The sequence below is a fragment of the Ascidiella aspersa genome, chromosome 6, assembly GCF_963924565.1.
Source record: "Ascidiella aspersa chromosome 6, kaAscAspe10.2, whole genome shotgun sequence".
NCBI classification, from domain to species: Eukaryota; Metazoa; Chordata; class Ascidiacea; order Phlebobranchia; family Ascidiidae; genus Ascidiella; species Ascidiella aspersa.
This window is the reverse complement of record NC_139452.1, coordinates 8,959,695-8,971,771: the sequence shown is the minus strand read 5'-3', so window position 1 is coordinate 8,971,771 and position 12,077 is coordinate 8,959,695. Positions and strand designations below refer to the sequence as shown.

Sequence of the window (12,077 nt, the reverse complement as noted above, 5' to 3'; positions counted from 1 at the left end):
TTAACGTTTAATTCTGCTCTTGGAACGTCGCATTCAGGCGAAAACATGCCGGACAAGTGCGCAGGATGCGGGAAAACTGTTTATTTCGGTGAGTGTGTATGGAAGTGCTTTTCAACCGTTTTTTTACGGTGAAAACACGTAGAATGTTGACGAACTCATGCACCCATTTTAATATAGCTAAAATACTGTTGCATTACAACATTAAAAATCTCTTTGAATGACTTTTGTTGTTACGTGTTATCAACCAACAACTAATTAAACTTAAGTTTATTTGTCTCTCTAATCCTGTTTTTTAAACCAGGGGTACGTATATCCCTTGGTGGTACGAAGCACCAAAGCAGTGGTACGACATGCATTATAAAGTTATGCGCTATTTAGGCATTTGTGAAGAATGCGTAATTTACGAAAAGCAAAAATAAAAAGTCATTAGTAAACTTACCGATTGTTTGGGCGTTGTAAATTTTGTTAAACCTACAAGACTGTTGCACTCAACACTTAGGTTATAAATACACTGAGTTTAATGTCTATTATTACAATTATATTTACTTCCGTCGACCATTGTAGACAAGAGGTACGAGAAAAAATTTCATGAATACTCATAGGGTACGAGCGCTAAAAAGGTTACGAAACACTCCTATAGTTTAATAAATGGAAATGTGTGATTCAATTCGTCTTCCGAGATTTAAATTTACATATTTGTTTTCCAGAAATCGCCTTTTCTATCTCTGTTTTCTTTCAGAATTTATTTTGTTTGTATTCGGGCTTAGGATTTTGAACAAGATTTAAATCACACAGGCTACAGTACATCGGAATATGACCTAAACCCGTCTGAATAAGACCAAAACCATTAACTTTAAAATACATTACCCACCCACAACCAAGGGTAAACAGGTGCAAAATAGCTTAATACTATGGTAATAATCCGATGTAAGCATTATTGATTTACAGGTCCTATTGTGTGCTTCCCTGTAAATAAAGTATCCTGATTGAATAGATTAGCTATACAATTCAATTAATGGCGTATTGTCTGCTGCTTGTGGCCTGATTGTTACGCAGCATACTTTAACATGTGTGCAGAATTAGTGTCAAATTATGTAGGCCATTGGTTGGTTCCAAATAGTGGTGAAATTAGAATAATTTTCTTAACGAAACGCAAACATTTTTGAAATATGACGTCACAAATTAACGTCATAACGCAACGAACATCTAACACAAGTGACCTCAGGTTATCGAATGATGTAAAGTACAACAATCTAAATTTTAGTTTAAACGCATTTAAGGTGATGGCAAGATGGCCTGGTAAAATTTGTATTTTTTTACTGATACGGCGTACATGCAAGAATTATTTTGACAGAACGCCGTTTCGAACAGGTCCGGCTTACGTTCACCACTGGCTCTAACAAAAGGTTTTTCTTGAAAAAAACATCTGTTTAGTGTTAAAGGTTCGTCATGCACCCCTTTACACCCTTTTTTACTAGTGTACGTGTACCCCATACGTATTTTGGTGCACCTCCCTAGTGTCTACGGTGCACATCCATTGACACCGGTGTACTGTAAACCCACCCCGCAAATGTAATTAGGCAAGGCCACTCTTAATTGTTTGGGGGCAATGGGCAAAACTTGTTGGCGGGACAGCCGAATAAACCATTATTGTTGGATAGTAATTAGATTGTCATTTTAAAATGACTGAAGTCCCAGTCAAGCCATTCGTAAAATAACCTAAGTCCAATCAAGTCATTTGAATAGTAGGTCAATTTTAGGCCAAGTCCTTGTCATAAAAATTAGACAATAAAATACTAAAATCGGTAAACTATCTTGACTACAAGAAATACCTCGCAACATATAGCAAGCAAATTGTTTTGCAGAAAAAATAGCATATTTAACCACATTTTATAAAACAAATGCTCAATGAAAAAACTTCTTTTAACGTAAGTCATTTTTTAAGTCTTTTGGGCTAACAACTTGACAAAACTTCAAGTCATTACAACACTGGTAAATTGTCTTTCAGCATTCCCACTCTGGTTTCGCCTGCTTTCTCGAAACACGCGTTAAAAACCGGATTTGTGTGTTTCACCAGAATGTGACCTCTAGAAAGCCTCTGTTAAGTATGTGTTGCCTAAACAAGGGCAACAAAGGAACCTTTTAGTGCGCTTTGCTTCGCAACAACCATTATGTTTCAGTCACAGATTAAGGCCGCTCACGCCTCGCGGGTATCCCTCGGCAGTTTCAGCACTGTTGGAAATATACATAATACAATAGTCAATTATATGGCATAATATGTCATTGACGTTAATTAGTCCTACACCGCTAACTATTTGCGATTTCAAGTCCAATTGTCAGCCCTATTGAGGTTATAGTAATCAAAGTAAGCTCCTCTTGAAATTGTAATTGTTAACCAATGTTACAATTATAATTACAAGACGAGGTGTTTTTAATATTTATATTACTATGCCTGGTAGCAGCTGTTTATTTAAGGTTAGTTTAATGCTCCTTTTGAGTATACCTTTAAAAGGAAGTTTAAAATCAACCTATTTGGCATCGCAATATGCATTAAAATGTAATTTCCAAAGCTATAAAGACAGTATTTAATATAATTGTAAAATTTATTACTGAAAATGTCAAATTTCTTCCTGATCATAGGGTAGGGTTTTTGTTATTGTGTTGATGCATCGGTGTACACTTTGCTGCCTGTACGTTTAAAAGGCAACAATCGCATAAATACTGAATTCTAAAATTATTGCGGGCCGATATATAGGTTCTTAAGGCAAATTCCCCGGCAAATGTTTTCCGCATGATGCAATGAAGTAAATAACCAGATGTGAGCGTGGAATAATTTTCTAGAGATCACGTCACAAAGTTAGATTATAAAACAAACAACTTAGAGAAACCCTGGCTTATCGTTTAATGTCATGCATAAGAATGAAGGTCAAATTGGCAAATTTAAATCTGGGGTGTGATCTATAGTCTCTCTACAGTGGAATTAAGAACATCATTTTTACCTGTACGGTTTACCAGCAAAAATGCTTTACCGGAACGCCGTTGCGGCCACTGTAAATAAAGAAAGTGTGATGTTCAAACCCAGATATGCACAACCCTGTTGAGTAGGGATGTCCATACTTAACATTTTATTTCGATACACGAAATTGTAGACAAAAATCACCGCGATCCGATACCAGATGATGTCATAACTATGCTCAAACAAGCAAAGTACAAAAAATTAAAACGTTAATAAGCATTTCCAGGTTATTAGGTCACAATCTGCTTTATCGTTGAGAAGTTTAGCAGCATCCAATTGTTGAAAATACTATTTTTTGAATAATATAGCCTGCAATGTAGAATCGTTGTGTTGAATCGCAAATCAAAGGTGAAATTCCTATGTAATTTCGTATCGGATCTACAACTATAACACCCTATATATAAAACGAGTAGCAATACTAGCACTTGGTATCGGGTATAGGATCCGATCTTTTATCATTGGTCATCCCGTCTGCTGAGTAGCGACGAATTACAAAGCAGTTCCGCTGTGTTTTGCAGCTGAAAAGATCAAATCAATCGAAAAGATCTGGCACAAAGCCTGTCTGAGATGCGACAAATGCAGGAAAACTCTGACTCCCGGAAAGCATTCCGAGGTGAGATTGATTGAATAACGAGGAATTTTCCCAGAGGCTTGACTCGACCGTGTAACGAGCATCGCACAGCTATTCACACCGAGTTTTGAGCGGCCTTTTTTCTCTGCTGTGATCGAAAAAAATGCAATCGAAGATAAATTTTAACTGCTGCATACAAAATTTCCTTTTTGAGTGTATTTGATTCCATTATGTTCACTTACTTAGAGAAGAGCTGTAATAGAAAATGTTTTTCTGAAAGGCACAATTTTCTTACTTTCTGACAAAATATTGTAATTAAAATCCCCTGTACTTCAACTTCTACCCATAGTAGTATTGCGATTTTCATGATACTCAAGAGAACGTTTAGGGGAATAAATGCCAGTTGTTCGGCCGTTCTGGATCAGTAACTGCAGTCAGGTTTGAGAAAATGCAAAAAAATAAAATTGCTTAAAAAGTGGTAAACTTGTAAACGATGACGCATTAGTATAGAGGGGCCATATTAGGCAAGTGGTCATGTTAGAAATCCCTTTGATTCGTCCTTTAATATACAATTCAATAAAACGTATTTTCCGATTTTTAGCACAACAACAAGCCGTATTGCGACATCCCCTGCTATTCTGCGCTCTTTGGACCCAAAGGTAAGAAAAAATACCTGTCCAAAAGCAACATTAATCTTATGGCGTTGTGATGTGAAACTTGCAACTACTTGTTTTACGCTATGGGCTTAAATAAAGCACTTGGGTCGCCGAGTACTTTAACACATAAGCCGATACGTTTTAGATTTGGTAAATTAAAATTTGTAATCTGAAGTAAGTGTTTGAATACAACCAAAGAAGCTTATCCGCTTGGTTAGGGTTGGTATTATAATATAGTTTAAATGCACTTACATCAATTAAAACAAAAAACCCTGCACTTACATCAATTAAAACAAAGATTTTCAATCGGTGGTGAAAGATAGTGAGGTGTTTTAAATGAAATTTCTAGTTTGAAAATCCCTGGTTAACACAATGGATTTAAGTAGTTTTTAATATATAAAAGTAATTATCCACTACAGGACAAATCCAAGGTGGAGACATGTGAACATGCCTCCTGCGACAAAACTGTCGATTTTAACAACGTTTATTAATTTTTTTGTAAAGGATAAAAATGAAATATTAGAAATTTCGTTTAGTGTGCCGCACAATTACAACAAAAAAATTCTAAAGCACCGAATTAAAAAAATCATCTTTTCACAGGACAATAGGTCAAGTTTTTCCTTTTTTTTAATTCTTCTTTTTAAAAATGTGAATGTCTTCATTTTAAGGTAAACCCTCTTTACTTCAGTTTGGAACGCTGTTGTGAAATTTTAATGAACATGAATTGTTGTAGTTATTCCTATGATTTTGTCCTTTTTAAGTTAAATATCATGTAAAAGATGCACTTTAATGGTGATCTATTTTCAGGTTATGGCCACGGCGGAACGGAAAGCCACAGCTACGATGATAGTAAATGAAAATGTGTGACAAGCACGCCCGCACTTGAACGCTTTGAAAACGCATTTTTTCTGTACCATATATGTTATGTTCGTTTTTAAACACACGATACGTTGCTTATCGCTTTGAGACGTGCGCTTCGGAATGCACATGTTCTTGCACCCAACTCTTGCCTGTTAAGTAAAAAAATACTTTATAAAGTTGCCATCAACTTTGTTCTCTTCTCGATGATGAATTACTGTTTAACGCCGATTTAAACGCCCGCGGAATAAGGATTTTTTGCTCAAATCACAGTTAACTAACCACTCCAGCTTCAAATAGTCAAAATAGTAGAACGTATTTACAGTCACATACCAGCTTACCTGGCAGACCTCTATCGTTTAGACCGAAAACCTTTTTTGGTTAGCTGTGACCAACTGAGGTTTCCTGGCCTTTCAAAAATATCTTACAATGCTTTCTTCGTCCAATTTACTTCCTTCTTTAGCTTGTCATCACCTTAACTGCACAGCATGCACCTTCAGTACTTGCAACCTTTATCGATTTGAGCGCATTTATACCTAAAGCAATACGTACCAAAATTATTAATAAAGTCGTCGAAAAAGTAACAAATGTTGACAACAAGTTCGTCTGGAATGGTTGGATGCAGAATTTATATTATTAATATGCCACACGGTGTCAGTAAAGGGTCATAAGGATATATTTTTGTTATCGAAATAATTGACTGCAGTTGTAGGCCAAAAATTAGTCCCAGAGAAATATTTTGACTTCCAGGATGATAATAGAAGGGAAACCTAAACTGTATGTAATTTTAAACTGCAACAAAGCGATCTAAAAAAGATTCAAAAACGATTCCACTTTTCAGAGGCAGCACTTAGCGAACCTTATCCGCAACTGTTATTTTTTTAGTGGCAATACGATTCTTGATTAATTGTTATACGTTTGATTAATTAAAATAGAATCAGGCATTATAAATATTCCTGTTTGTGCGAAAGTGTGCTGCGCGCTAAATTACAGTGCCGCCAGTAGTTAAATACAATAAAACATTACTGGAAGGTGGCGGTAAAGCACCAGCATCGTAGCAGTTAATCATTGTGACATTGAAAAGTGAAACCATTAGTCATTGCAATAACAATAACATTCTGGAAAAAGGAAGGATCCAAACTGAAATCGAAAACCGAAACCAAAAATAAACACCAAACTTTGAAAACTTTATCCGTTTTGTCAAGGTTTGAAGACCATCCGCTATTTATAATACTTGTTGGTTTCGAAATGCATAAAACAATAGGTTAGCACCCTTTGGCCTTTGCGCGGTAAAGTACCAGCGCTAAGCTGCACGTCGGCCTTTTGTGTTATTTTTGTTGTTTGCTGTATATTTAGAACAATTTGTTTCAGTATATAACGTTAATTAGAAAAATCGTGAAATTGCTCTGTTTTAAGATGCAATGTAGCCTGGCCATCATCAGTGTAGAAATGAAGTTCAGCCTTATGGATTTGATATTTTCTATAACATTACGCCGAAAACCCATGTATTGGGTTACAACATGTTTCACTTTAGCCGACATAAATGACCAAAAAGGTACATCCTCGAGGTAAAAAATTATTGACGCAATGGTTTCTATATTCTTCAACTCTGATCATTTTGCTTTAGATTATCAAAGTTTCATGTTTTGTAAATTGTTGTGGCCACTTACTTAATAGATTAGTGAAGCCAGTAGTTCGCAAAGTTTTCGACTGGCGGACCCCTTTTGTATAGAGAGCCCAGTCCTTTTTAAAACGAAAATAATTTCAAAAATAACACTAACGTATATGTTTAAATCCTTAATCCAAACCAATTCTTGTACAAACTTAGTACTATACACAAGCCATCAAATAAAAAATCTAACTAGGCTAATACATGATACCGGTCAAAAAAATCAAACATGTTACGCGGACCAGTTAATAATTTCTTATCGACCTTGGAAATTCGCAATGCCAATTGAAAAAAAAAAAAAATAACGATTCTATAAAAGTGTATGTTTCTTCTTGTAACGTGGCAGAAAGAATCCACCTTTCAACATGAGATGTTTGAATGACAACGTCGAGCCACCGCGAAATGGCGTCGACGTCCGTCCAAATTAGTGATCTGGTTGTACGAGTGTGCGTTTTGAGTGCGCACTTCACATGCCATGTCCTCCACTCGGCTTGTTTATCTCAGCGACGTGTTCGATAAGGGGCGAAGCGGAATGGATTCGAGTGGGCGTTATTCATTCGGCATGACGCAAGAAAACCGCGTGTTTCAGGGTGATTTTTGTGTCAATAAACGTTGTCAGGGAATGCCCGTCGTCTCCAAGGACTCTCTTCCTTTTGAAATTCCAGCCAAAACGCCGCACGGATTGCCAATGAAACATTGCTCTATGGAAAGTACCCGGAAACAGATCGATAAACGGCAAAGCACTGACTTGGCATTTTTGCAACCAAGCGTCATCCTCTATGCCAAATTATCGTCGATTTACATCTCTTTCGGCTGCGTGAAAGAAAAGCCTTGGCTTTTCATTGAGGCAAGCCTCAATTCCGGCCACGTCATGCACAGATTACGGAAAAAGTCAGCAACTTACTCAGTTTTCTGTGCAAAGGACAAATCGATAAACGCTCGGGTTGCTGGTGATTTATGCACACGGAGGAAAACAAATCTGTTACAATCGATTTTTGTGTGAATTCCATTTCTCGCGAGGCGTTTGTCGCCACTATAGGTCTACTTGAAAACAACAGCGACCTTCTGTTAAGGCGCCTAAGGTCAACAATTACTATGATCAATTTAGCAGTTCAAAGTTTACATTGGATTGAACATATAGGCCTACGCTATATGTTTAGTTTTTCGCAATATTTTAAGACAGTCGTCATTTATGGATTTGTGAGAAAAATCACATTAAGGATACCTAGATATATTTTAACATACAATTTTTTAAATTGTATGATGTGGATCTTAACCAGCAAATTTCAGTGTTGTTAACAAGTCATTTTAAAATAACTGAAGTCCAAATCAAGACCTTGTATAACAACTATTGGACGGTATATTATTAAAATTATTAAACTCGCCCGATTATAAGCAAACTTAACTAAAAAACGACGCAAACGAAACATATAGCAAGCCAATTGTTTTAGGTGCAAAAAATGAGATACATAACTGAATTTTATGAAAAATGATCTAAACGAACACTTCATTTCAAACCGAGTTATTTGTCCAAAAGAATTGAGTCTATTCAGGTGATTTTTTATCAAAATACTGAAGCCAAGTCTAATCAAGTCGTTTGAAAACCGTGCCTTAAGTATACTAACGTAAAGTTATTGACTAAATTCACTAACACTGGCAAATTCTGTACAGTTTTCGGGCATCCTGGAGGTTGTCTCTACCGTACCCGGAACTACAAGGGTGAGAATATTGCAAACTGAACAAAAACGTGAGATTAAATGGTTGGACATATACACCGCTTAACGCACAACCTTTAAGCAGCCTTAAATAAATATTTCCCAGCGAAAAATCCAACCTCGGATTGGTCCAAATCCCACGGCGTTCGACCAGGTGCCAACAGTTACGCAGTTCTCGACCCGCGATATTGCGGCAGCACCACGTGACGTCAAGACGCAGAGTGACGCCAGAGCAAATCGGCCGTGCGTCGCAGCGGCGAAATCAGGAAACGGCCCAACGAGCGTTCTTCTTTCTACCCGGCCTTTGGAGTGCAGGAAATCGATGGTGTTTTCGCGTGCAAATGTCAAGGCGCTTGAGGAAAGCCGGGTCGGGGTATTCCAGTGGTTTGATCACGTTTCGAGGGTCAAAGTTGCAGCTGGGCGAGTTGCCCAAGTCCGCCTTATCTGTTTTTCGATCTTTTCGAAAGTTACCAACTGCAAAAAATATGCGTCACCCAAGTTTCCGACAGTAAGCGCGAGTGACGTAGGCCGATGACGCATGACGTTGTTGCGACGAGTTTCTGATTTCCGGAATCACCCATAATTTCATTATTATATCATTTTTCAAAAAATAATTTCGCAGTCCTTGTTAATACCCCTGATTGCCATAGTTTAACATGTAAGCCGTAAAATGCCGTGCATGCTTTCTGAAATATTTCGCCTTCAATTCCATTTGCGCCTGGCCACAAACCTTACAGCAATGCTTTAGTCCACGATACGATTCTGCTTCGCGCAAGGAAATGGATTGGCATTAAGGGCAACGATTTTTTAGGCAGTTTGTACAAACTCATTTTGGAATAAACCAAGTCCTAGCCAAGAAATTTGGTTCCAGGTAAAATATCATTAAAAGCGATATTTGGATTTGCAAACAACAAACCGTTACATATAGCGAGCAAACTGTAGCTCGTTGTTGAAAGATGATGAGTTTAAACACCAACTGGGCTCTTTTCTTGGTTACATTTTACACCAACAAAAAAGCCTTCTCACAGAAGGTGAAATGGCTAGTCTCAACGCGTTAACTCTGATTCAGCAGTATTATAACTAAAACAAAGACATGATTACCATGTTGGTTGAAGTATCTCTATGAAAAGTGCTGCAGGACTCATTGCATACAACTCACACGGATTTTTAAAATGTTAGGCGTGGATGCGTTACCAGCAGTTCAAGCCCTTCAGATAAGTCAATTGGGTCTTGTAATTTGCTCAGCAAATAAACCGGCAAGGAAACAATGTACTCGAATCGACCTGCTGCATTCAAGCCATTTCGCCCGGCGAGAGCCAGTTGCTATAGAGTTGCAGGTGCTGGACGGCTGCAAAGTTGCTGGGAGGCTTGTACCTACCGGAAATGGGAGACGTCGTTGCTTGCCTGGGAAAGCGCTCTGCGGCGCAATTTGGCGCAAGCTTCACGTCACACGCTACACGGCACCTTGCGTGAAAGGCAGAGGCCCTTGCACGTGTGTACTGTGTAGACACGGTGGGAAATGTACAGCGCGCCCTGTTGCCGTTTTCAACTTGGCGTTCGCCAAGGAAAGCTATTTACGCAACGCAATTGAGAGTTTCGTGAGAAATTGGTGCTGGTTTGCGTCCATAAGATAACTAATTTCGGAAAATGGGTCAGCCACGTTGCTGGCCTATAGCGCTTTCGTATATATTTCTTTCCAAGTGAACAAATCAAAACGACCAAGTATATCGCGTTAAATGTGTGCTGAATTGGATTCTTACCAGTTTCTGTATATTGCAAAATGTAAACAAAGGTAAAAAAAATAAAAAAAACCTCGGGTAGAGCGAATTTATTTACGTAGCAGCTCTTAAGAATTTTGAATTAAGTCCTTTGCAACATAGGTTCATCACAAATGGTTAAATCTTTTAGTTTTAAAAGTCCACCTCTTTGAACCGGATGCGCGTGTAAATTCGATGCTAAGTCATCGCCGCTCTGCAAAGACTTAACCTGAACGTCGGCGTTTAGCAGAAACTAATTGCAGCTCAATGATCGATGTCTCCCTGAAATTACCGCCCCATTAAGCGGCCTTAATAACGGCTCCGCCTTGCTTTCTACGTAAACAGGTTTTGTGTTTTACAACGCTTATAATGCCAGTTGCGGATTAGCCTTGCGGTTTTGCTGGAGCAGCGACAAAAGACAGAACATAATGTCCGAGCCGAACTCGAGAAAATTACACTTGCCCACGCGGTAGGATTACAAGCGTAACGCGTGGCTTTCTAGGCTTAATTGTCACCCGACCGATTGTACTTACGATGTCGGTAAACGTTAAGTTTCAAGGGGGGTAATTTTGCGTTTTGGAGCGGGTCGAGGTTTTGCCGACCGATGAACCACGGCTGACAAAGGGGAGCGTGGGTTTAAGAGGACGCGCCCTTAAGCAAAATTATGTCTGCCAGTTAAGGCCGTGTTAGTCGACTTTATCCGTGCTTTTCCGACCGCAGCCGACCCGAAAACCTGCAATTTTGCGCTTTGTCTGGAAATAAGCAAACACGCCGCTGCGGTCGATTCGGCAAAACATACACGGACCCGCCCGAGTCTGATTAAATTTGACAAAAGGAAAACGCCCAGCAGCAGAATACCTAAAGCCGATTACACTCCAGGGAATGCGCAATTACAATGACCAACGAAGCCAAAACTTCGGGTGAGTTATGGTCGAATATAAGGTCAAAAGTGCGCGCAAGGCAACTTTTTGGCCACGTGGGGCGTCGTTATTTGGCCACGTGGGGCGTCGTGCTCCACTTCGACTGCTTTCTTCTCACCAGTTAGTTGCCAGTGACGTTAAGGGGCCGCAACTGTGCGCATAACCACCAAAGCATTTGCTGGAAAACATTGACTTCTTTCCAATTAGCAAAATCAATCAAAATTAAAATTTAGCAGTAGTGTTGCAAAGATTATTTTATTGTTTGTTTCTATGTTGGTTTCACCTTGTGTTCACAATTGCGTTCTTACAAGCTTAAGTTTTCTTGCCTCTTCACTTCTGCACTTCACCTTTAACCCGTTTATTCCTTGTCTAAACACGTTTGCTGACAGCTTTTCATCAATTACTTTGGCTCTCACATTTTTCCTTCTCGTCTGCAGTTTTGTGAAATATTGTAGGGAGTCGACAGTCAGGGCAGACATTCCACCAGTTTAGATTGTCCTCGTTTACAAAGTGGCTGGTCAATACTCCTTACGCCCTTTTTTGTTTTGCATTTAAGTACGCCTCTATCGCCTTCCATTGAGTACAACTGTAAAATACGTCCCGTGTAGCGTTAAGACATCTGACAGGCTGTGAAGTAGGGATTCGATATTTTTGGCGTACCAATAAACCTTCACAAAAGGTGCAAACATCGAACAAACATCAAAAATCAAGGATAAACTTTGTGAAATAAACGCGTATGTTGTTTGCATTTTGGCAAAAGTTTATGCTAGGATTTCTACACCATAAATTTGTAATTTATTTGGGACTCAACCTTAAAAAAATGATGCTCACCAAAACAAACATTTGATCTGCAGGAAAATTTCTGGGTAAGCACTGGTATATCCTTGACCTTTTTTTGAAGGTTACGTATGCGAC

At 38.6% G+C, this 12,077-nt stretch overlaps 1 protein-coding gene across 1 annotated transcript; it reads left to right on the top strand.

Annotated features, from left to right (window-relative positions):
- On the top strand, nt 1-5,706 carry LOC146139543 (cysteine-rich protein 1-like). The gene is made up of 4 exons (XM_083391955.1): nt 1-88; nt 3,535-3,629; nt 4,189-4,246; nt 5,051-5,706. The coding sequence occupies exons 1-4, from the start codon at nt 46-48 to the stop codon at nt 5,098-5,100; spliced, it is 246 nt and encodes an 81-aa protein (XP_083248081.1). The 5' UTR covers nt 1-45; the 3' UTR covers nt 5,101-5,706.
- Nucleotides 5,707-12,077: the final 6,371 nt, after the last annotated feature.